Below are 27,508 nucleotides of genomic sequence, written 5' to 3'. Positions count from 1 at the left end.
TCGTAAACTAACGTAAAAAATAATTATTCTTTATTCAGCTAAAAATATTAATATAAACCCATTACTGAAATACTCAATATTAAACTCAAAAACTAACTTTGATTATTCTTCAATGAAATCTATAGACTTTCGGTGGAAAATTTTAATAAAAAAGATTAAATATGAAAGATGTAAAGTTATAATACAATTATCAAAAATTAATAATTGAGATTTATAGAATTAAGATTTAAAAAATTCTACAAAAGAATATATATAGCTTCCTCTCATTATCTACATATTCTCTTTATATATTATTTAGATTTGTAGTATATGTTCCCATATAGCATCTATATTTTCAAAAGATTTTCAAAGGACATCCTGAAGATGTCCAATCGCCCAAAGATGTCTTCGGAATATCTTCCGTTCTATTTATTTACATTTATATTAAATTATTATCTTAATATTTCATTATATACATACGTACATATAAATATCGATGTAATAATTTTCTTCCGCGAGTAATTGCATTCCTGTTATCAACCACACTTATTACTTCACACTTCCTGCGAAAACGTTAACACACAGCGAACTTTTCAAACTACGTGAATATCGCACAATATCTCGATGTCTCCCCCTTACGTCTATCTGTCGAAGCTTCGCGGTCGAAATCGGCAACTAGTGCTATCTATGTATTTTATACATTTTTACGTCTATGATTTGACAAGTCTATGACGTTAGATTTATCGAGTTCGGAAACTCGATGCTCGATAGGCGCGCCGCGTTCCTATTGGTCGCTCGTTCATCGTCGAAAACGAATGCGATTGCGCAACCGCGCGAGAGAAAAGAAGAGCGATGGAGCATGGAAAAGAAAGAGAGAGGATAGTCGACGAGAGACACACAAGTTGACCCGTATCTTCGCGCTCGCGAGGCTCGAGTAGCGCGCTTGTTCCGCTCGCGACTCTTGGGTGGTAGGAAAACATTTGCGTTCGAAACGTTATCGCCGCCGTTGAACACCGTTGAATCGAAGTGGAGAATCCGTTGCGTGTATAATCGTTAACCGTGCGGCGAGTACCATCGCGATCGGCATCGTCGTCGAGTGCCGAGTGCGATACGCAAACGAAAACGTGATAGTATGATGGTCTGATCGCGGTTCCAATATGACCGTGGACTTCGTCGACTACTTCTGGGTGAGTGTCTCTGCCATTATCTCGCCTTTTTCTCTCTTCCTACTTCGTCCTGAGTCCCTCCCTTCCCAATCGACAAATGTGTTGCATCCTCGAAGCGTCTCGCCAGCGAATTTAGGTTATGTCATGGAGAATGTATGGTGACCTCTCCTCCTCGTCGTCACGATTTTCCTCTCGTTTTCCACCCGTCTCTTCTCCCCGTGCGTAAGCTAGATGGAAAAATTTTTATATTTCTTCAACATGTGTGTGTGTGTATGTGTGTGTGTTTGTGTGTGTGTGTGTGCAAAACAAATTTAATCAAGATCATTGACTTTAGGTATTGAATTTTTTATTAAAGTTAGATTTGTTCCTTTAAAGAATTATTGAAGGTAAATATATAAAAAAATTAATTTTTGAAAATAATTGAATACAAATTTGTTTGAAGTTTTTATTTAATTATAGAGAAAAAAAATATATTAAAGATTGAATTACAATTGTGTCTATTACGAAAGATGATTCAATGGGTTGGGCTCCACAGCTCGAGATAATAAAATAAAACTCGAAATGTAATTTGTGTAATAAAATATTAATGAGTTAAGATTAATATTGATTAGAGGCAGGGTGTATGAAATAAGCAGATAACAAGGCGATTGTTTTATTGCTCTTGTCGATCCTACGATGTACACGTCAATACAGTCTCTTTCCCTCGTTTTCTTGCTCGACCTGTCATTCATCGTTTTCTCTCACTCGTCGCAGCTTTCGATGTCTCACTCCTAATTTTCGTCTCCTTTCACACACGCGATCGACATTGCTTTATTTCTCTTATATCTCTCTCGTACATAATTCTTACATGTTTTATGTTCCGAGAATGTATTATACATGGTGTGAATAAGAAAAGTATCTGTCGCACTTTCTCAAGATACATTGACATGTGTATTCTTATTTAGCCTGACGTACAAAGTGCCAGCCTATATACTTATATATATATATATATATACACACACACACACACACACACACACACACACACACACACACACACACACACACACACACACACACACACACACACACACACACACACACACACACACACACACACACACACACACACACACACATATATATGAGAGTAAAAAACACTTGTACGATTACGTCAGTTTCTCCGTATATAATTGCACAATTAGCCGTGTCTAATTGCAAAAATATTCACGTTTATTTCTGGTGACGTAGATATTTAATTGTGTGAGCAAAAACCTTAAATCCGCAGATAAACACTGCAGATTATTTACAAAAGAAATTCTTATCTCGCTATTGAAGCATTAATCTTTTGCAATCTTAGGCAGTGTCAACAAGTCTTATTTATTGCTAATTATTTAATTTTGTTAATAATATTTCAGTTATAATTTATACTCTCAATAGAAACTTTTAAAAATATATATATTTTTTTTATATTGATGATATAATAAAAATAAATATAATAAAATAAAACATATATTTTTATATTGATAATATAATAAAATTTATATATAAATAACATATATATGGATGATATTAATAATAGTAAATAAAAAACAAAGAGAAATTAACGTCTTCTTATACACAGTGTACATTTATTTGTTTCTATATTATTATAACAAAAAAAAGCACAAGCATTGTTTAAGAAAAACTATGTAAATTTAACTGTATATGTTTTTTTATACAATATAAAGAGACTTTTATTTTAAAAGAACTATTTAAATTTATTTTGAATCATTGATATATATTTATCTGCCATTCGTTCTCTCACAAAGCCACGTTATTGATAAGATAATTGTCGCTTCCCTTTTTGACACCGGAGTATTCTATTCTGAGGATGACTTTATATTTAATGTGGGACATCAAATAAAGTGTTTGAAAAAAAAACTGCGAATGATTATCTCAATGAAATCAAAGTAAGAATTGAGATATAACCGTCGCAAGTAATAGGTACAATAGGATGACAAGAGCAATAATATATAATGGCAGCTTATTGCAATGTCACTTGAGAGTTCTGCTCAACATGAGTTTACTGCACGATCGGAGTTCAAATGTTAAATGGCTAAATGATCTTAAGTACTATTCCAGCATGTATCTTCAGCTGTGATATTCTAATTGTAAAAAAGTTTTCGTATGATTACAAAATCTCTATATAAATACTTTTAGAGAGCGAATTTTATCTCAGCACTTTAGTCCTTCGAAGGACGCATTTTTTCCATTGAATATTAATTTTTATTAACATTTGTATTTATACTTTTTTTCTTGCTGATTATGAATTCAAGTTAAGATTTTAATCATTTTTGGGACATTATTTCAAATATAAATTCAAATTTTGAAAGTTTAAAATGGTCTTAATATAGTGAACTATTTACAAATATAAACTATTATTTTTGCTCAAGTTAAGCTTTTGTAGATTTTTTTATTTGCTGATTGGAAATCTGAAGAAAATTTTAAATGTCGAATTAAGCAAAATTTTTTTTCCAATAAAAGCTTATTTCAATATTTTCATACAATCAAGTTTTTTAAAAATAAATATGCATTAAAAATTTTTTAATATATTATGCTATATAATATATTTAATATATTATACAATGAGATATATGTTTTAATATTTCTTTAAATTTTTAGTTTTCTAGTTTTATTATCTAGCTTTTCTAGCTTTTATTAATTTACGAGTAGCCAAATTAATTTGACAAAAACCGCATTTTTTCATCTTTAATTGTTTATGATATAGTTTAATTAATTGAAATTAGAAAAGTGATAATTTAATGATAAGAATAAATTATATCAATATGCGAATATATATATATTAGTAATTAAATTTGATATAAAATATTAAAAACAACAAGGAAGATAAGGCAGGATGTATGTTCCCCAAAGTCAGTGTCCCAAGAAGGATAAAAATTCTATCATTATATTTATCAGCGACTCAAAAAATAAGACATATATAATTTATATTATATTTTTTAAGTAGAAATTTTACATGAATCTTTTTATTCATCATATTTTAAGATTTAATTGAAAGCGAATTGAAGAATTTATTTTATTACTATTCAAGGGCGAAAAGAATAATGGATTCGACGTGTTATATCATAATATGAAGCATGGTGTAATCGCCAGCAAGGAATTGGCTGAATTTTTGCGCGAGAGATCAGCTATAGAGGAGAATAATTATAAGCTCCTTAGTAAGGTAGCGAAACAGGCAAGCAATAGCACGCAAGGAACATTTGCACCTGTATGGGCTGCTTTGAGAGGTGCCGCTGAGAAACTCGCTGTTTTGCACTTGCAAATGGCCCAGCGGGTAACCGAACTTATAAAAGATGTATCAAAATACGCGGATGAACTACATAAGAAGCACAAGGCTGTACGTAATTATATCCTCCTATTTATTTTCTATTGGGCTTTCCTCTTGTTAAACAAAATTAAACAATATTTCTCGTTTGTTTTCGACCTTATAAAATAAGATATATTATCTTTTACTCACATATTATTATGTTTTACTATAAAGAATATTTGATATATATCCTGTACATTATCACAGTATCCGCCCACAGTGGAATCAGTAGGTTCTCATCATCAGGCAATTAAATTAGCTGTAGTTTAATGATATGGAAATATCGTACTTATCACAGTGTGCATATCTATAACTAATTATATTTGCATATCAATAAAATTTATATCAATTTGAAAAAAATTGGATAGTCTATATAATATAAAATATAAAATAACGAATATTATCTAAACATTTAGGTGAAAGAAGAAGAATCTTCTACTTTAGAAGTTGTACAGAGTATACAGAGCATTACAGTGACGTTGCATAAAGCGAAAGACATGTGTTTACAAAAGGGTCTTGAATTGGAAAAATTAAAAAAGGACAATGCCAGTCAGAGAGAGTTGGAAAAGGCAGAAATTAAATTCAAAAAGGCGCAAGACGATTACAAGGCACTAGTGGATAAATATACTATCATACGAAACGATTTTGAGACAAAAATGACTCAAGCTTGCAGGGTACTAATTCTGAATTAAATTGTTAGAAATTAGAATTTTATAAAATATTATATAGATAATTAATGACACATATTAATCAATTTTTTGCTATTAAGCGATTTCAAGATGTCGAGGAAACGCATTTGAAGCACATGAAGGAATTTTTAAATACATATGCCGATGTTTTGCAAACTAATCACGAGCAAGTCGGACAAGTGCACATTGATTTCAAACGACAATGCGTCGATATGACAGTGGAGAAATTATTAGAGCAATTCGTTCAGGGTAAATACACGGGTTTTGAGAAGCCAGGTAAAAAGATTTGAGTATCCAGAAGATTTTTTCTATACGTTTTTTTTTTACATTTCTGTTTATGTATTCATGGCATGCCTATAAATCAGGTGTGATCGAGTACGAAGAAGTCATGACGAGTTTAGCCGAAATGACAAGCCACTCTCAGTCCGAAGGCAGCGTAGAGATACCTAAGGAAACGTCAAAGGGCACCAACGGCGAAACAGGCGTAGCCGGTAACAGTCATAGTTCAAAGAGAGATCAGGGATTAAAGAGGGTGGGTGATACTTTGAGGGTACTGGACGGGGAAAGCGGGAGGGTGGTACTAGAAAAGGATAGAGAAAAAGAAAAACAGAAGGAAAAGGATAGAGAACTGTCACATGTACAAGCCACCAAGGCTTCCCGCCGTACTACCTCGCTACTCAACCTGTTCATGTCCAACTCCCAGGGTAGGTTTCTCTCTCTCTTCTCTCTCTTTCTCTCTTTTGTTAAAATTATGTAGATTTTTTTCGAAATTTTGTTATTCCAATTGTATAGTTCTAATCTACTTTGGCTTGATGTAATGAGATGCTACATCTTAAGCAAAACTTTTTTTTTCCATTTATCTTTTTTTATGTTTATCGATACACTCACGTAATCTTCATATAGTTACATGAAAATATATCGATATACCCTCGATCACCCTGGCAAAATTAATTCTGTTGTCATATTATATAAATATTTGTAAGATTTTTTTAGCGATATCATAATATTGTATATGTCTGGATAGGCTTTTGTTCTGCCATTTTTAATTTTATATCATTATATCGCGTTAAACCACTCATTATACACTTGCGCAATTGAATTGCAGCACTCGATCACAGATATCAATTCCAATATTTATTATGCAATATAATTTTATCGATTGTTTATGCTTATGTGGTTGTTGTGTTATATTTGCTTATACATAACGATCTAACATTAGGTGGAGGAGGGCATATAGAACCACCACTGTGTTCCAGGGAGTTTCTAGTATTAATTTCAATTTAATTACTAATTATATTCTTACATATATATGTGTATGTGTTTGATACATACATTTTATATTATTTCACTCGTGGGAAATAAGCGAACGAACAAAGCAAAAAGTTAATTTGTTTCTGAAAAGTTAATTATTGTATGTACAAGCGAAAAATTTATCAAACATATATCATTTTTTTTTAATCTTACATATTACATTTAAGTGCATAATAATATTTCTGTATCGAGTATTGCTATAGTCATATACTCAGACGAGTAGTATTATATATAATTATTTAAAGCTTTTCTTATTCCTCTGAGACGTTTTTATATCGTTGCAAGGATCATTGAAATTCCAATTCGTGTAATTAACATATATAATAGTGCAACATGGAGAGAAAAAAAAGAGCGGCCAATTAGCGGGGCAGTATTCAAGGATGTGAGAACGATGAGTGTTGTTTCAGAAAAACAGAGGCAAGCAGGGTCGTCTGGTTCGGCACCTGCCACCCCTCAAGGGAACAACCTGCCTCCTGCTGTTCCACCTCCCAGCATCTCCAGGAACCCTCTCAGAGGATCTAAATGTAACAATTTACATTATGATTACTCCTATACCCCCTTTACCATATTTCCTCTCATTGTTGTTAGAATACAACATGCTTTAGAAATTACTGACGTTAATTATCGAGTACATTGAAACATACTCTGTACTCAATTTTTGATATATATGACATACCTATATTCTTGTGCTTTTGTGCCATTTCTATTTATGTTTCTTTCGTTCCTCTTGTTAAAGATGTCTAAAAAGTGTGAGAAATAATTTTGCATTAAATTTTAGATTTATTTTTATAATTGTCACATTTTTAATCAATCGTTTTTATCCAAATTATAATATTCAAATTATTAATAATTCATTTTTCTGTATATATTAATTAATATTTAAATTATATTATATTCTCTGAACGTATATAAAAATGCTCATCATAAATATATATTCTAGATATAAACGTTGTATATAAATATTAGGATATCTTTTTTCTTAACGACATGATCAATCTTATTCGAGCATTATCTATACAAATCTTTACCTATAATTCTTCTCTACCGATTGTTCTCTCTTTACGGTGTTCGGTGACAGTGACATATTACTTCTTTTCAATATCTAATATTTTAAACCAAAACAAAACTTAATACCATTAAGTAAACTATACTTGCTGACTTACAGTGGTTGCGCGTATTATGGTTCCTCCACTCTGCACTCTTTTAGAACATCAGTGTATGTATACTAACCTTCTTCTTTTTATTTAATTGCTTTAGATTAATGTTATATATTCAAATTTTTTTATATATCCAAATTTTTTTCGTTAAAGACGATCAAATTAATTTATTTTCACGTAACATTAATTTCTGCTTTTTATCTGTAAGGCACAATGTAGAATATATTTCTTTACCTCTCATTTCCATATTTAAAAATCTAATTTTAGATTGCGACAGTTTTTTAGAGATTAAAAGAAAAGAAACATTTTTTTATTCGTATTTTACTAACATTAAAAGACGCTTATGCACAAAACATAGACATATCTCTAGCATTAGAAGTATATTAGGAATCTAATAAGCAATTATTTTCGTATTTTCATAAAGTTTTACATATAAATTGTTTTTCTAACAATCGTCTCTGTGAATATATACTCAATAATCTCTGTGAATATCTACTTCAATTATAACGATATATAATTTACATTAACTGTTTTATACAAGAATGATAGGAAAATATATAAAATTCATACATTTATGCAGTCAAATCATATCTAACACATTCCGCTTATTATAAAACAAAACATACGAAAAAACTTTAAACTTGTTATATATATATGATATAGGTTTTCAGATATAATCAACGCGAAAGATTAAAAATAATTTTATTTATGTAAATATCGTAGATTTTCAATATGATTTCATTCTTTTTATTCCGATTCATAATCAGAAATAAATTAAAATGTGCGCGGAATATGTATAATCGAAAGACATACAATCATCCATATGATTTTTACACGTCATGAGTGATCCTAAGATGCTAACATATACTATTACTGACACATCCTGAATAACTTTGCAATTAGATGAATCACGCAGCAAAAAATTCTACATGTTTCTAAAGTTCATTCTAATGACAGTTCGATGAGATAAAAGATAAATAAATATATCTAAATTCTAAAGGGAGTTGGACTTGAATAATGTTGAATTACAAGTGTGGGGTTGGCTACTGATGGGGCCTCAGGTGAGCCGTTTTGTAAAATTCGTAATTTGCATGGCTCACGTTTACATATTATACATCTTGTATTTATTTTCCAAGTGTAGAAATTTCTTCTCTCCCTTTTCGATAGCGAAATGTGATTCTGCAAGCAATTACTATCCCGAAGTATATTTTTGTATCGATGACAATCATTTTCGTAGCATTCATGTTGATCTCTCAATAGATAGATTAGTTCTTTACAAATATTTATACATATATATCCCTATTTCTCTCTCTTTCTCTCTCACTCTTTCTCTCTCTTTCTCGATTATTCTTTTAAATGTTTATTCGTTTAATGTTTGAGATTATGCATGCATAGTACTGTTATATTTGCTTGCAGAAAGATATATCTCTCTGTGTATATTATCTCTCAAAAAGACGCGCGAAGAAGAACGTGCAAAGCAAACCGCGATTTTACAATGTCAATATAGGTTTGGTAATTGTTAGAAAAACAATTTAAGAAGAGAATAGGTGAGATGCAAATACCAGTAGGACTTTTGATGGTGGTGGTGCGTGGGGTATCTTCATATTTCTACTAACGTGACGTGTTCTATTCTACTGGATTTTATATTTTCTATATACTTCACTCTTATCTACATCTCTCGTTTGATGTAGATATTGATTTATGTTAGTTGTCGTTTCGTAAAATGCTGATATGCGTTTTCTTAAAAAATGAAATTTAAAAATATTTTTTCATGAGTGTGTAATATAAATCTTATTTTATAAATGACATAAATTTTAATTTTGTACTTTAATAGGCATTTTTTAAATCAAAATTAAATTTATATTTATTCCAATATGTATACGACAATTGATATTTATAACAAAACTTATGTCAGCATTGTTAGAGGATGTCCAAGTTAGTTATTTAGTTAAAAATGCATATGCTATAGTTATTGATACATATGTCGATTGTTTTGCATTAGATGCTATTTGATCATGTGGCGCTATGTTTCGAACACTTGGAAAGTAAATTAATTTTCATCTCTCATTAGATTATAAATATACAGTGTGTAATTAAAATGTTAATTAAATTTAAACAAAATAATAATCCATGTATACAAGTAACAGCAATTATTTATATTAACATTTGAATTACACGCTATATATTTATATGTCATAAAATTAGTAATGCAATTTTAATTTTTTTGCTTTGTTTTTTTCTCATTTGTTTACATATAATCAGTTGCAACATGTAGTATTAGCAAAAATATTATGAACATCTTATAAAGATGTTTTTTTTGTCAAGATTGATTTTTACTGGAATAATGCCAAACCATAAAAAATATATATATTTTTTTATATATAAAATTCTATTTATGCAATGGAAAGTAATTATAAAAAAAAGATTTTAAGATTTATTTATAAACATAAATGTTTAATTGTACTAAATCCAAAAAATTTAATATACATTAGTCCCACAGATAGAGACGAATTCATAGTTTGGTGTAGCTCTGTAAGAGTAATTCATATTAAATATATATATTTAATAAGTAGCTAGTATGTATACTGCAGTCCGTCCTATTATCTACATTTGGGGTGTCCACGACCAACAGGGTTTCTCCGCAGTAGGAGAGAAAAGCGAAAGGAAAAGAAGGCAAAGAAGAAGAAGGATCTCGTAGAAACAAGCAGCAACAAAGAAGAAAAGTCTGACCTGTCAGTATATGCATGCACAGCAGACCTAGTGCACATAGAGTCAGTTTCACAACCAGCATAAAATATCGCGCAATCTGTAATACTTTCTAATATATACTTTTATATTTACTCAATATAAATTACATATGTCTTTGTTGGATGTGAATCTCAGACTCGGAATGCTTTATTGTGAAATATTCTATTCTTTTGCTTATCTAAAATATATAATTTTCATATTTATCAATATTATAATTCTCACTTAGTTCCGTGAATGCATTCTTGCGCGTATCACATTAAAAATTATACACTATTGGAAAGATTTTTCAATGTTCAAGTACACTATCAGATACATTAAATATTATTTGATATTATTCGGACATGACAGTACATAATAATAAATAAATATAATTAAATATTAAATATAACAATAAAGGATATTTGATTTTAAATCTCAAGTAAAGAAAAATACATGATAGCCTTTTAGATTACGATTTTACATTTACATTCTAGTAATTATTATATTAGCAGTGATCTTTTGGTTGGACTTTTTATTTTTATGTTCTATCTTGAATTTTGAAGCAAAATTTTGAATGAAACAATTATTATCAGTTATTATTAGATTAACAATATTGTGCACAAGGCACATTAAACTTTCATTAATAACTATATCTCTATTTATATATAATAAAAATTTTAAAAAAAGTTTAAAACTCGCAAAGATAGCATTCGTGAATCTATGTGCATATGACATTTTTCTCTATCAATTAAATTGAATATTTGATTCGAGTCAATTATTTCGTGTATCATTCTTAAGCGCAATAATTTCAATATTTTAGCACGCTTTTAGCACGAGAAAATTTATTATGTAATGCACTGGGCCTGCTGGAACTTATGAAAGTGTGTTATTCTAATTGCTCTGTTACGAACGCCGTAGGGAGGATAAGGACGACAGCAGAAAATCGGAAACACCAACTCCGGAGGTGGATGAAGATGGTTTCTGCATCAGACCGAAGCCAGATCCATGGGAAAATGAGAAAGGATTTTATTCTAGTTCGGACACGGATTCGGAGGACGAGAGGGAACGTAAAATCCGAGTGGAGATAAAGCCTCTCAGCAATGGCGGTGCACCCATGAGCGCCAGCGTGGATGAACTGAGGGCGACAGTGGAAAATTTATCTTTATCACCTGCACCAACAGTGAGATATCCTATGTTAACAAAATTTCATATCATATCTTCTCTTAGTGATAGATTTTTGAAACCATTTACTATTGATGCCTCAATATCTTTGCTGAGAAAAATCATCATCAAATGGTCTCAAGAATTTAAAAATAAATAATAAATAAAGAATAAATATATCCTAGTTGCAGAAATTGACTCTTCTTCAATTGTGTCTTTTTTCAAAACACTATACATACAATATGTAAAATAAATATCTTGGTTTGATTATTAAGTAAATAATATATACATACAAAATATATAGAAGACATTCTTTGTATGTCTGACGATACATTGTATTCGAACAGGGACGTAGAGGATCGAATACCGATTCCGATCATCACATGAAAAGGTCTCAGTCAGTGTCACAGCAATTAGGAGGTAAGCCAAGCTCAGATTTACTTGGCCTAAACTTGTTCAATCCTAGCAGTACGCCGTCGAGCGCATCAACACCGACCGGCAGCCATCCTTACGCCCCACTACAGAGTCCTCCGCCGATCTCCACGTCACCGACCCTGTCGCAGCCGCCACAATCCGCGCCTCCGATACACTCCCACACCCGATTCCCAGGTAAACTCTGTTAATATTCATCCTATGAAATGAAACTAAGAAAAAGAGAAAGACGAGTCGAAACAAGCAACATATCATCGTGTTGTCTTTAGACGGGGATTTATTTTCGGAAGTCGGAGACATTACGCCAGCGTTGCCGCCCAAACAGTCCGCATCTTCGACACCGACCGGGTCAATCGTCATACCTAGACCTCCATCACGCAGAGGAGAAGGCCCTTCGTCGCGTGGCAGAATGTCACCTGCGACGATATCTCGCGCTGATAGCGTTGCCAGCCTGGAATTTCGCACAGCCGGCGTAGGCGTCGGCTCTTCGCGGGGACCATCTCCGCTCACGATCGGTCTGGCCGACACTATTCCATTGGCGGTAGCGTTCCACGAGATAGTGCATTCCTACTTTCGCGGCACGGATGAAACCCGCTGCCAGGTGAAGCTTAGCGGCGACATGATGCTCTCGTTCCCAGCCGGCATTGTCGCGGTCCTGGCGAACAATCCTAATCCCGCAAAACTTACCTTTCGCGTGAGAAATACCAACAGACTGGAGAGGCTATTGCCAAACAGTCAGCTTATTAGCATGTAAGTTAACGTGCGGCTAATTCGCGCTAATCGTTAAAGAAGCGGCTGATGAAAGGGGAGGTTCTGCTTGCAGGGATGCGACACAAACTACCGTCGACAGTACGATCTTCGAATTCAACATGAGTGCCTTAACTACGTTGCTACGGCGACAAGCCGAACAGAATCCCTCGGCCTCGTATTTCAACGTAGACATCCTCAAATACCAGATCAAGTGCAAGGACGGCGCCGGTTCTTGCCCCTTTCAGTTGGTCGCGTATTGGAAATGTGAAACGACCCATACCGATCTCAAGGTACATTCGACTGATAATTTATAGCTATCTTTATTAAGTATTGAAGAAGAATGTAAATATTTTGCTCTCTATATTATATATTTGCGAACGAAATTGTTTCCGATTCTAGATCGATTACAAATACAATAGTCGCGCTATGGCCTCACCAAGTCCTTTACTGAATCTTCATGTAGCGGCGCCCATCGATGGCGGCTTCAAATCACTCAATAGTAAACCATCGGCGCAATGGTTATCCGATACGAATCGCGTATTGTGGAAATTCACAGAACTTTCGCAACATAGCGAAGGTAACGGAGTCGGGTCCCTGAAGGCGCGGATCGAGCTGGAACGTGGTCCGGGCAGTCAGGGCACCATATTCACCCAGTTCAATTGCGAAGGGACCACACTGTCGGGCGTCGAATTTGAACTCATAGGTTCCGGATATAGATTAAGCTTGGTGAAGCGAAAATTCGTGTCTGGTACGATAAGTAGACTGTTAAGCATCGTTCGATTAATACATAATTATGCCACAACAATATAAAAAGAATATTTTTTGTTACTTAAAAACAAAAATAATATTGTGATTATAGATGTAGCGTTATTTTATTAATACATTATATATTTGGGATATATAAAATCATTATCATTAAAAATTTGTTTAAATAATTATTTAAAATAATTGTTTAAGAAATTGAGGTTCTTCGAAGATATTTTATATATATTTCTCTGCATGCGTTTTTTACATGTATTATTTTTTTTTTCATTTAAAAAAATGAATATAATTGTGAAAGTCTTGATTTCTATTCGTGATATATTGTTTCAGGAAAGTACATATGCGATGGGGATTCGGATTCGCGTTCTAGATACGCCGCGCCGCCATCCAACGTGGATTGACGACTTCCAGAATGGGCGCCTCAGTGGGAGAGTCAGCCTATTTAATATTGGTACTTGCTTAATCATTCACTGCCCATATCACGACTATCGATCATACATAGCCTGAATACGTGTAGGGGAGTCTGTTGGATACCAAGTATGCATCGATTGAATATCAAACGAGACTTCTTTTTTTTTTAAACTTGTAGGTTAATACGGCTTATTGCAAGAAAGTGTTATAGAGCAAGATTGACCGAAGTACTATGTCTCTTTCGATGAAATATAAATGTAATCGAGATTCTTTTTAATGCTGCTTAATTATTCGTTTTATTTGTGTTAAGCCACACCATATTTTAGTAGTAACTGTATAGCTTATAACAAAATAAGTTAACTAACTTGTAACAAAATTTAAAAATGAGATATCATTTGACATTAAATGCATTCCGATTAAATATGGATTTTGATATGATTTTGCGACTAGAACAAACAAGTATTATAAAGATCTGACTTATAATCACTCGACGAATGTGCATTTTGTGTTTTATAATGTGTGTATTTTTTAATTTTTTTCTATATTCCATATAAGGATACATTATACTATTTTAACCAAAGTTTGCACATATATATAACATGATAATTTTATCTCTTAAAAAGATTTTTATGGAAAAATTTTTTGGTACCCAACATACTTCTTAACACGATGACTTCCGCCATTTGATTCTCTCTACATAATCAAAATGTATTGTAACATTTTTTTTTTCTTTTTTTATCTCGATCTTCTACCAAGATATAGTACAACATTCTTTATTCTATTGTTTATACATTTTGCGTTATTCTAATATAGATAATATATTAGCATTACATTAAATGATCATACGGAAGAAAAAGTATAAACGACATATAAACGTCGATTAAGTACGTATATGCATAACATTTATATTTCAAACAGAAAGAACGTATTATTGTGAGCTTTTCAGCGAGGAGACTCTACATACCAGCCAGTTTTTACTTTATTTTCGTATACACAGAGATAAGAATATTAAACAGTAAGTTGTGCGATAAAACGCGAATAAAACTGTCTTACCGAATAAGATAATGAGAGAGCGAAAGTGTGTATGTGTGTGAGAGAAAAAGAGATAAAGAAAAAGTTTCAAATCAACGATACTTTTTTAAACGTTAGCGCACGTTCGATGCGAGGCGAATCAAATACAGTCCTGTATTTTTGAACATTTTAAAGTTAAAACACAATTTCGATGTTGATAACAGGACTCTAGATTTAGGTATAGCTAATGACGAACGCTGAAAAGAGTTGTTTGTCTAAATGTTTTAAACTGAGATTCTTAATATTATACGTAAAACGCTAAAAGTTTCCTACTTATTAGGATGCGGCGCGTTCCGTTTTCGCCAGTAAAAACATATTTCTGTTAGGTGACACTCGTTTTCACATGCCACTATTATTGTACACATACTGGTTAATTTGTAATCAACCATAAGATTACAAAACACTACTGATATTGAGATATTTTATACAAAACTTTGATTCATAATATAAGTTAGTATTTTAAAAATATTAGACGAGCAATTATTTGTATCAATATTTTTTATCGTAATTAAAATCAATTATTTGAAAATTAATCACGATTAATTTTCAAGTATTTTGAACTAATAGAATTTCAGCAATTGATTCAATAAACTTCATTTTATACAAAATATTTTACAATTGTGTCAAATCACATTTTCGAAAATGTGACTAATTTGATAATAATTTAATCTGGATACATATTATCACAATTAATATGCAGTTAAATTCAAATAAATGCTGGTCTAAACTTAAATTAATTATTATGATGATATTTTGTTAATTTTTAAATTAAAAACGCCATAATTTAATATAAAGAATCTTAGTCAAATCATAATTATTTTTATTTTTGAAGAGCCTCAGAATAATACTAAAAAATTATATATACTGCAATGTATTAATTATTTAGTTGGAAAGCTTTAATATTTGGAAATTACATACCAAAAAATTTAAAGAGATTATTTATTATTGAAGATTATTAATTTTTTATTTATAATAAAATTTTCTCAGAAATGGATCCATTTAATAGGCATTTAATGAGTTAAATGTCAATCTTTTATGTAATCGTTTAAGTTATCTTTTATGTGAAATGTTTTTCATAAAGTAACATAATTATTCTTCGCGTACCATTCGTAATCTTTCTTTGCGAGTATTTTGTTACATTCAAGTAAGTAATTTTTTAGGTGCGCGCATGTACATATAAGATTATGAAATTATGTAACTCTTGTAAGAAGAAGTCTGACTCGAATTATGCAAGCGGGTACGATATTCGCTGTCCGGGTCTAAGAGAGTTTAATTCTATGCTTGAAACTATTATATCTTATTGATAATCGTTAGAGAAGGTTTATTAGATAAAATCTCGAAAGTTGGAGAAGTTCTAGTTGAGAGTCAACGGGCACTAAAATGTACGCTAATTACATTTGTTTATTATAATAATTACTTACTAGACGTGACGTATCGTTTATTACTGTTTTCAAAGAAATGTTGCGATCGGTAAGAGATTATTATTATTAGCGTTCATTATGATTGTTAGCGTTTCTGCGATATTCTTTACATCTTTCTCTCCAAGCGCCTATTTTTCATAAACTGACGCGAAAGCGTTACTTTCGAGATTGCTTTTTAATTGTAATTGTCATATAGAAAAAAAAAACGATATTAAGGTCTATACGAAGAGCAATATAAAACATCTGTAACATATGACGAAACTCGAGTGACCACTCCATTCGAAGTAAAATCCACTGCGACAAATTAATTATCAAATACTTCGAAATATGTAACATGTATGTGTAGATATATACAGAGTGTAAATTAATTAATGTCAAATAATCTAAAAACATGTTTCTATTGATAAAATATTTTTAACATTTATCTAAACATGGATCGAAAAATTATCCCTTTATATGATAAAAGGATTTTTTATCCCTTCAAAAACAATTTTTCTCTGGAGATATAAATTGATTATTTACGCTATTCTCTAATCGTGTCTATTCTCTGTTTTAAAAAAACGTATCGAAAATAAACGCGAGCAAGTATGCAACACTACGAATTTTCAACAACAAAATATACAAATATAATGTAGTCTCCGTGATTCTTCGCATCACATCAGAATAAAAGCCTTTTGGAGTAAATTGTTCAATATTTATTTAATTTAGTCTCGTTTTATTATTATTTTTTTGTATTGTTTCATTGTTTATTATTATTTCATTTTCATTAACAATAAAATTTCTTATTACACAAACTAGACATTTCTCGATCCATGTTTATATAGACTCATTTCGTCAGTAAAAACACATGTCTCTAGAATATTTGATATTAATACACTCTGTATATATAATAGATATTTATTATCTATAATTTGAAGAGAATTCAAGTATTATATATATGTGCAAGTATAATTAAAATATATATAATTCTACATTAAAGTGGCACGCGATTGTTACAATTCTCCCTTTCATATTCGAAATTCGAATGGACAGAATATAAGACAACAATATGGACAACGATATGGAGTGGTTTCTAAAGAATCGACTGAGCTCTCCTGTGATACGCAGATGTCACTATAATTTCATAATAAACGTTTATATTGAAACATATATATGTATATTACGATATATCGTATATATAATCGCGTTATCACTTTCTTCCTGACTGATCCCGAAATGACGATTATCACTATCGCAGCAACTGCGATAAGGAAAGCTCAGATGTGAGAGATATGGAAGCAAGACTCATTATTCTCCAATTTCATATTCTCTCTATTATCGCAATTATCGTTTATAATTCGTTTATAATAAAAAAGTCTAACATTTGAAATGCCTAGAGCAGAGGAAGAACGAATTCCATAATTGTTGAGAATCTGTATTTAAATTACTAAAAAGAAAGATATACATGTTTATATAAAATAGTATATAAAAAATTTCCTTCACAATTTCAAATCCAAATTTCTTTTTTCTTCATATTCTATTTATTATTTCAATCTTTTAAGATAAAAATTCAAACGCCCATTTATTTAAAGTTGTACATATGAGGAAGATTTTTCTAATCGTACGTTTTTAAAAGTGGAGAATCTGAGTATTGATTTCTATTTCCTCTTTCACAAATTTCCTTTTTTTATCCTTCTTAGCTATCTAAATTATTTCCATCTTATTGGCAATCTCACACGAATGTGTTTTCGTGTTTACCCCACAATAACAACGACGATGATTGCGATATTGGTTATCCCGACGAGATGTAGACACCAGCAACGGTGTGTGTTATTAATTACGATGGATTAGTACACCATATATACACGCTTAATTCATGGAATTGATTTTACAGAGACATATAAAGTATCCGTGTCATGTGATGACAGAACTCGGTATCATGTGGTAAAAGGCAGAGAAAAAAAGAGGAAAAAGAAAAATACCGCCAAACAATTACGACGCAATTGCGTATATGTAACTCTTATACGAATATAAATCGTATTAATAATACGATACATACATGTTGCGTAATAACAAGCGGTTATGTAAACTCGTTGACATGTAATATGTCCATTTTCTCTATAATAAAGATTTAGGATATTTTCTATAAATGATTGTTGTAGTTGCGGTAATCGTAAACCGTCTACATACGTTTTCTCTACGCGCTTTTCACGTTTAAATTATATCAATTTTAAATAATTCAAAAATTAACTATATATATATATATATATATATATATATATATATATATATATATATATATTTCTATATATATATATATAGGAGATATGCAATGAGAGTTTGCGCATTTTATTGTATACATATGTATGTGTGGACTAGAAACTTAAACACGACAAAGTTGTTAAAATGAATTCTACAACATAAACATTATGTTTTTTATAGCAAACTGCATAAATTACAATAGAATACATATTTTATATTATTTGTTGAATGAGGTATTTTGGAATAAAATATATTCTTATCTGCATGTACGCACGCACGCGCGCGCACACACACACACACACATGCTCACACATATGGTGTTCAAAAATTTATGGTACAAACTTTGCATGCCTGCATGTAGTATGTACTCATTAGAATAAATAAAACAATTTTCGTAGAGCCTAAAATTAACCGGTTTCGAATTATGAAGTAAAAATGAATCGATTATGAGTTGATCAGATTACATAATTGGATGTTCGATATGTCTATTGAATAATAATCCATGTATATACTTCATTATCGGCCTTATTAAAATTTCCTTATTAAAGCAGGCTCTATTACAGTTCTAATTTGACTATAGTTTAATCCAATTGTGTATAAATCACTCTCACATTTATATATCTTTTGTAAATCACGAATTAAGCTCGTTAACTTTAATTGCATATTTCTTATCTCTTCTTTCGTTTCGAAGCTTGAACAGCTATTTCATTTTAAATAAAAATTTAGTTGACACAGGACAGATCTTACGTAAATTTCTATTTATGCTGCTTGTTTTCGTTGCCTTTTCCTTCTCTCAAAATATGCCTCAACATTTCATCTTCTTTAAAACACTGGATCAGCATGTCTTCGTATCTGAACAGAAATAAAATTATATGTTAATTAATTTATACGTAGAATACGCAAAAACATGAATTATCTATTTATTTGTGGATTCTTTTCCTAAAATTTTTATAAGGCAGTCTATCATTTTTTGATATATATATTTTAAACTTAAAGACTAAAATAAATATTCAGATATTTTCATTCAATATTAACTACATCATATCTTTAAATACTTAATAGTTTCATAATTGCAAAACATATTATTAGTTTAATTGAAAAATATTAAATATCGTATTAATTTTTCTCCTTTTTTCTTCTCCACACTTATTATTAGTGTCCTAAAAAGTCCTTTTATATATATGGGAAATGTTCTACAATAAACTCTGTATTCTTACCTAAGAGGTACTTTGATATCCTTGTGTTGCACAGTACCCAAGGTACGAACTCTCGTTAATATAGTATCCGCCACCACTCTCTCATATTCCAGATATTTTTCATCCTGAGTGAACCACAAGGCCACAGCGCATCTTCTATTGTTGCGCACACCCCGAACACCGTGAAGATTTTCACCACCGGCAGAAAACGCTACCATACGTCCACATCGAGGTCGAATGATTCCCTGAACACGGCGACTCTTCCAATCCTCAGCAAAAAAGAACTCGCCGCCGTCGAAATCATCATTGAGATATAGAATCGCCGAATAATCTCGCCACGTATAGGCAGGATCCTCCCGTAGGCAGCCTTCGTCTTTTATCACGCAATTATCAGCGTGAATTTCATGACTCAAATCCGTCCGATTCGTCGGCGAATCTAAAAGCGAGAGGAATGATATACGTATGATAAAATAAATTTTCGGCTAACAGCTATTCGTATCTAATTCTTCTTCATGTATACAGCTTGTTACTATTCAACAGCCGAATATATTTTTTTTCATTTTATATGGCGATTGCTTTGTTAATAAAAAATATTTTTAAAATAAAATAGAGTTAAAAATGGACAGATTCACATGCGATGATGGAATATAATTCATGATAATCTGATCAATCACATCTTTGGATACGATTAATGTTTATGTACCATACCAATTCTTACGATGAGAGCATGTCAGCAAAAAGTGACGATGAAGCACACAGGATGCGTCAGATGAAAATTACCGGGTAAAGCCGTACGGCAGACCAAATGGGTGTAGGTGAAATACAGTGGTGAGTCAAGGTCGAAATACCTTTCCACATGATCGCGAACCGTTTCCGTGCGTTGCAGGAACAGTTCCAGTAATTCTGGCTTCGTCAGATTGAAGTATATCATCTGGATCATTTTTTTTTCTAATTTTTTCGTTTCTTTTAAGTTTTCTTAAATTTTGGCATAGGATATTGACAGATAAGAGAAATATAAAAAAGACATAATTTCTTGATATTCTCGAACAAGTTCGATGTAGATAATTCTTACCAATGCCATTCTGCCAACAGTTACACCTTCGAAACGCTCGTAAGACGAATGCGGACTCTTGTTTCCTTCATAGCCATCACCTTCCATAGCGATCTAAATAGATAAAAAAACAAAAATAAAACATTATTTATACTCTTTAATTTCGAATTTGTAAAAGAGAATTAAAAACAGATTTGTATTCAATATAAAAAAATTAAAAACAAAAATTAAAAATAATAGGACTACAATTCAATATGATAGCAGCGGAAAATTATGAGAAGTCTTCACATACCTGAGTTAGTTGCATAAGCAAATTGCATTCGATGGAATTGAGAAGACCGTCAGCTGCATAACGATTTTTTCCGCCGAGTTCTTTTTCTCCTGCTATTATTCGTACATCGTCAGTGACTTCTAATCGTTTTCTGATGTGACTTTTTTGTATTTCTGTTTCCTCCTCATCCCGGAATATTGATAGATTACCAACAAATTGTGTTCTCGTGGATGGTGAATGGCCCGGAGGTGGATGCAAAATCAAGAAAGAATACTAAAAAAAAAAATGAAATAAGATGTATAAAGAATGAGAGATTGAAATCATACATCTTTATAAAGACAAAAATTAGATGTTTTTTTCATTTTTTTAATTTGTCATTTTTTCATCTGCAAAACTTCGCTCATGCCTGCGTTTATATATCATTATCAGCGAAGAAGTAAATAGGGTTGCACTTAAGCAGGCGATGACACGGGAGATTGATAAGAATGCATCGTATGCAATGTTATCTTAATCTTAATATCTTATATACATACATACATATATATATATATATATATATATATATATATATATATACATACATTTATTTATTTTGTTTGTAATATCACTTTAATTTTAATTTTGTTAATATTATATAGTTGTAGTATATTTTTAACATAAAAGTTCATATACATTTTTTAGTATTTTATTGTGTACAAATTGTTTGGATACAAATATATTGGATAGATTAAAATTTTCTAGTATTAAAACTAATATGACAATGCACAGCGCTAATCATATTTTTAATTGATCGATTTAAGAACGATATCCAATGGTCAGATTTAAGCGCGCGTCATCCTTTAAACAGAAATTAAAATGGCAGCATACAATATAGAGATCTTTATCAATCGTTTATCAATCTATATGGATCAATCGACGAAAGAGGATGGTTTTGGAAAATTATTTGTAAGTGGTTTATTAGACATTTTTTGCGAACTTATGTTTCATCTTTTACCTTTCCTAAATCTTCTTCATTTTTTTGTTTGGCCTTTTTTGCGTTAGTCTTCTTGATAAACTTATTGAATTTATCCTCTATCACCGTGAACTCTTCTGATATATAATTCAACAATAGCAATTCGTATTCTTGTCGTTTCACGTAGAAAAGCGCCTCCTGAAAACGATCCGCATAGAATCTTATTTAATCCTAATTTATTAACGCATTTTCATTCATTTAAATAAGTATTAGTTTTGTAAGTTTATACGATTCTTTTTTTAAAAAAAAATTCTATATGCAGATAAATACACACGTAAATCTTCTGAATATATGTGAAAATCTAGGTATTTTTATTGATATTTTTCTAACATTAAATCTGTATTATTTATTTAGAAAATTTTAATTTCTAAGAAATTCTCTCCTTATTTCTTTTACATACTTCTCTTGGCGTAAAGTATTCTTCTTTCACTTTCGGCTGGCTGCTATAGTAATTTTTATTGTGAAGCATTGTCTCATCGGCGGGTAAAAATAATAAGTAACTTGCAACTGCTGCACAAGCTGCTTTCAAATTACCCACTGCACATAAAATAAGTAAAAATTATTTTATATTTCGTATATTCTTCTCTTTATTAATTTTCAAGTTTATTGCAATATTTATTCTCGTTTTCAAACTAAATAAATAAATATGTATATATATATATATATATATATATATATATATATATATATATATATATATATATATATGTATGTATGTATGTATATGTAAATGGTAAAATTTTTATATACAAGCATAATTTGAATTTCCTATAAAAATATTTTAAATAAAAGTTGCAAAACTTAAAAAAGAAAAAGAGGAATATTAATATTTATTTATTTTTGATTAAAATTTTGGAGATTATTTAAAAATTATTTAATTTATTTCAAATAACGTTTAGAAGATAAAAAATGTTTTTCGTGACTTTAATATCTTAAAAAAAATAAGGGAAATTGTTGCTAATTATATTTGTCTCTCAAACAATCAAACAATTAATTTCTGAATTAACAATTTAAGATTGAACAATTTCAGATTGAACTACTCACATTTGTAATAAGCGAACTGTAAGTAATTATAATGGCTTCTGAGTAGATCAGCCTTAAAATTGCCATTCACGTTGTGCAGCGCAAGTGAACATCCACGTTTGCACTTTAGACAAAATGTAAAATGATCTAAAAAAATGATTAATAAGTAATAATAAACAAAATATTTTCTGGCAATTAATAATTTTCATTAAAAATTTACTGACATATATTTATATAGATTTATTACATATATATTAAGTACGAATTTTTTTAAACCAATAATTTTAAATCAATAAATTTAAAAATAAATTAAATATAAATCAATAATTTAAAACAAAATTAAATATAAAGATCATCTATATAATTATATATATGTAAATATTTGCATTTATATTTATTTGTTTTATTATTTACTATTGAATAAATTAATTTGTATCTTACTTGCTACCGAAGAAGTAAATTCAGGATACCATCCTTGATCCAAGGGCCCCTCGCAATAGGTCCTGCAATTCTCCTCTGATTCCATATAAGATTCGAGGGAGCTCTCAAACTCGGCGATAGCCTCCACATAATTTTCAGCTTCGTATTCCTGAACTCCTCGAGTGTACATTTGCACAAAGGGAGCCACCTCTAAATTCACAACTTCCTTCGCGACCACACCAGGTAGATTCAAATAGTATTGAAGATTCTTCAGAACGATCTTATGATTAGGATATAGGGAGAGGAAAGTAAAGGCTGCATTTGCTGCATCTTGATATCTTCCTTTCTATAAGAATTTAATAGAATATAATTACCTTTATGTCACAATAATTATTAATTAATAATTAATAATTTATACGTAATTAATAATAATTAATTATTAAAATTATTAATAATTTTGTTAGAAAATATATTTGATTTTGTTTTGTGATTAAATATACATATTTTATTGTTCTTAATTGTGCTGAGATAATAAATTTTCACAGGATTACGGTATGTTAAAAATATTTCTCAATATATATTTTACAATATATAAGACCATTTGAAGAGATTATCGTATTTTTTCAAATATCAAATAAACAGCGCCATATATTCGTAGCTTCACTATATTTTCAATTATCTCAAGGTCTCTTGATAAGAAGATAGCAGTTGTAGCTCTATGATTGTTAAACCGGAAATGTATGAAATGTTCCGAGACATTAATTTTGATGACAAATGATCAAGTTATGAGTCAATTTTGTTTGACTCGAAAATATCGAGTCTCTTAGAGTTTTCGAATTATATATAAATAAATTACACAAATTCTCAAAAATAGAGCTACACTGTCTAATAAATGACGATATGGATTGGTTTTTTCAGGTCAAGCTGAAATATCGTTTAACTCATTATTTACAAAGCGAATGTCGGCGTAGAAGCTGTTATGCCGAAATTACGTAATCTACCAGATTAGGATTCGGGAGAGTAATAATATTTTCACGACTCTTGCGAGATATTCCAGAAGCGTAAATATACTTGAACATGAATGCAACATAAAAGCAACGCAATCTATTAACTATATAACGTGGAATTAAAGAAACAAATTAAATCAAAAATAAAATTGAAATACTAATATATAATGTATCATATATGATATATCATAAATTTGATGATAAAATAAGCACTGAAATATTTTGCAATACAACTATATGAATGTTAAATATCGAAAAAATATAATATACACAAATTGTAATAGTATATATATTATAATATAAAAAAAGATTAAAATTAAGTTAATCAAGAAGCATAACTTTTTTAGAGATTTATAAATGGCAATTTAAATTTGTCATGTTTGGTAAGTTATAAATAGGGAGAGTATAATAAAAGATATATATTATATATTTTCTTACTTGAAAATAACAGATATGAAGATATTCATAAATGGTAAGATTCATAAACTTCTGTTCTGTAGCGAGTGGGAGTCGTTTAAGCGCCCCCGCACCTGCGATCTCACGGTAATCCTGATTACATTTCATTAAACAGAGCGTTTCCCTCACTTTTTTCTCATAAAAATGCAGATCTTCAATGTTCTCTGCCAAGATTGGTGAGGAGCCTTCTGCCTCGGTTTTACATTTCCGTCGACAAATCGTCACCATACGTTTGTATACTTTATATCTGTAAAATGTTGCATATTTAGAAAAAAAATATGGACTTGTTATTATATTTTTGATTATACATTGTTATTAATGTGGATTCCGTAATGAATATACATGCATATATATCATATTGATATTTCGCATGTCAGAAAAATTCGTACTCAATGTCAGAGAAATTTTCTTTGGAAGGAATTTATTTTAGTTTCTATTTAGAAATGTAATTATTAATTTATATATATGTATTTATATATATTTTTTATTTATGTATATATAATTATTTAATTTTATCTTCTTAATAAATAACACAATTCAATAAAAAAATAACTTTTTCACATGATTACTCTTCAAAATATTTTTTTTCGTTCTTGTGTATTTTTTATTGAATTTCATAACAATAATAAAATATCTGTAATTTCTCTCTCTCTCTTTCTCTCAAATAGTACATATAAATTCCAATTATAAAATGCATCCTATTTTCGTAATCTATTATAGTCACAAAACCGGTATTTCAATTAAGACTTATTCACTGTAATTTAAATTGCGAATCGCGTTATATATACTTTATGGCAAAATGTAGCTTATTGTTAGCTTTATTACTTCCGGTGAAAATCTCGGAAAACTGCAATGCTTGCTACTGCAAATGTTTCTCACTTACAATTAGCAAAATATTGCAACAAGATTACTTTATCCATTATTTTGATATATATATATATATATATAACTCTCGAATATCATACACTTTGAATTACAAACTTTTTTCTAATTTCTGAGAGAGATATATATTATTTAAAGATTTTCTATTTTTCGAAATTAAACATAATATATCTTAAGTGCAATGTAGATAAATAATTTGATTATCAACTTTATATAATAACCTTGACCTGGACATATCATATCCAAAAGATATTAGTATTTTCAGTGTTATAATTTCACATGAATTTTTTTGAAAAGCGAAAATTATATATAAAGAAAGTAAACTTCCGTAGAAAACCATATTTTTTTTTACTTCATTGTACATATATATATATATATATATATATATATATATATATATATATATATATATATATAATTGTACACATATTTTGCATATATATTCTATATAATATTCATTTCAAATTATATAGTCTGTAATATTTATATTTGACAAGTATTTATCAAATATAAATATTACTGATTAATTTGAAATAAAATAAATGCAAAATTTGTAAAAAGATATATTCGACATATATGCAGAAAAAGATTACATAAAAAAGCATTTAATTTTAATCACTTTAAATGATAGTGAACTGATTTTTTAATGAAACACATATAAATTAAAGATTCAATATTTTGGAATTAATATAACATTGAATATCTGTAAAAAATATTACGCAAACAGCAATGATATAACAACGGCGTACCCATGCAGAGCATCGTTAAATCTCGCAACGCAGCCATCCCAGTCTTCCTCGAGATAGGCCTGGACCGCATTCTCAAAGATCTCTCCCAGCGTAGCATTGTGCACGTGTTGCGCTTCGCGTGGAGCGGAAACATCGATCTTGTTGGTGTCGATCTCATTATCAGCGCGAAGACATAGTGCGAAGAGTACGAGGAGCGGAACAGCCGGCCACATCTTCTCACGATTCTTCTCGACAGACTGTCCAGAGTCGCTGAGAAAACATCACGCTAGCTCTGGAGCGTGGGTCGTGGTCATACACGCACGCACGCACGCATGCAAGCATCAATACACGTATACAAGCATACTATGATAAATACAGGCCGATTCATAAAGACACGGTATAATTTCAGGCTCAGATTTTACATAACATATGTCGAGCAAAATAAATAGAAAAGTATCAAAGAAATAAAAAAAACAAAGCAAATTTTTTTCAAGATAAAAGCAAGTCTCATTAATTTGATTATCTTTATCAATTTGATATTTTTATTACAAGATTAAACTTAAATAAACTACTTCAGAATTTTTACGATATAAAACGGAATGTATACTTGCTGAACAGTTTAAAACATATTTCGATGAAAATCCATGTTAATCACTGCGATTAAAACTTCAGTTAAGATAATCATATATTGGTACCATTCATGCCAATGCGAACATAAATGGTTCTATTTGTCTTCAATTAAAATATTTAATAAGGTATTTATGTTTTGATTTATTAACCGGAAGAATAAGCAGCTTTTGATGAGTCTGAAAATACGAAAATATATTATACAATA

The 27,508-nt window shown here is 30.3% G+C and overlaps 3 protein-coding genes across 12 annotated transcripts in view; 1 reads left to right on the top strand and 2 right to left on the bottom strand.

The window, feature by feature from the left end:
• Positions 1-1,290, bottom strand: part of LOC145961175 (uncharacterized) — a 66,829-nt gene extending 65,539 nt beyond the window's left edge. For both annotated transcript variants that reach the window (XM_083081092.1, XM_083081093.1), the window contains exon 1: positions 464-1,290. The gene's annotated coding sequence lies outside the window, so the exon portion shown is untranslated. The remainder of the gene's footprint in view (positions 1-463) is intronic.
• LOC145961177 (F-BAR domain only protein 2) lies at positions 860-20,336 on the top strand. 9 transcript variants are annotated; one of them, XR_014435574.1, is made up of 14 exons: positions 860-1,166; positions 4,219-4,524; positions 4,911-5,168; positions 5,264-5,459; positions 5,549-5,887; positions 6,902-7,018; positions 10,284-10,383; positions 11,297-11,558; positions 11,887-12,148; positions 12,241-12,721; positions 12,795-13,011; positions 13,121-13,469; positions 13,814-13,934; positions 19,937-20,336. XR_014435574.1 is itself a non-coding variant. In XM_083081101.1 (14 exons), the coding sequence occupies exons 1-14, from the start codon at positions 1,137-1,139 to the stop codon at positions 13,882-13,884; spliced, it is 2,916 nt and encodes a 971-aa protein (XP_082937227.1). In that variant the 5' UTR covers positions 860-1,136; the 3' UTR covers positions 13,885-17,535. The 9 variants fall into 9 exon arrangements, 8 of the variants coding, with proteins under 8 accessions (XP_082937227.1, XP_082937226.1, XP_082937230.1 ...); XM_083081101.1 differs by lacking the exon at positions 19,937-20,336 and having other exon boundaries at positions 11,887-11,936; positions 12,009-12,148; positions 13,814-17,535; XM_083081100.1 differs by lacking the exon at positions 19,937-20,336 and having other exon boundaries at positions 10,284-10,374; positions 13,814-17,535.
• On the bottom strand, positions 14,050-27,442 carry LOC145961179 (prolyl 3-hydroxylase 2). The gene is made up of 11 exons (XM_083081107.1): positions 26,695-27,442; positions 25,046-25,310; positions 23,622-23,946; positions 23,202-23,327; positions 22,558-22,694; positions 22,140-22,295; positions 21,167-21,418; positions 20,896-20,988; positions 20,604-20,754; positions 19,845-20,259; positions 14,050-19,479 (listed from the first exon to the last, which is right to left on the bottom strand). Exons 1-11 carry the CDS (start codon positions 26,904-26,906, stop codon positions 19,383-19,385), a joined length of 2,229 nt encoding a protein of 742 aa, XP_082937233.1. The 5' UTR covers positions 26,907-27,442; the 3' UTR covers positions 14,050-19,382.
• Between the last annotated feature and the right edge of the window lie 66 nt (positions 27,443-27,508).

The sequence above is a fragment of the Camponotus vicinus genome, unplaced genomic scaffold, assembly GCF_025532165.1.
Source record: "Camponotus vicinus isolate PSW18456_S1 unplaced genomic scaffold, iyCamVici1.0 SCAF_11, whole genome shotgun sequence".
In the NCBI taxonomy this organism is placed as follows: Eukaryota; Metazoa; Arthropoda; class Insecta; order Hymenoptera; family Formicidae; genus Camponotus; species Camponotus vicinus.
This window is presented reverse-complemented; position numbering and strand designations above follow the sequence as displayed.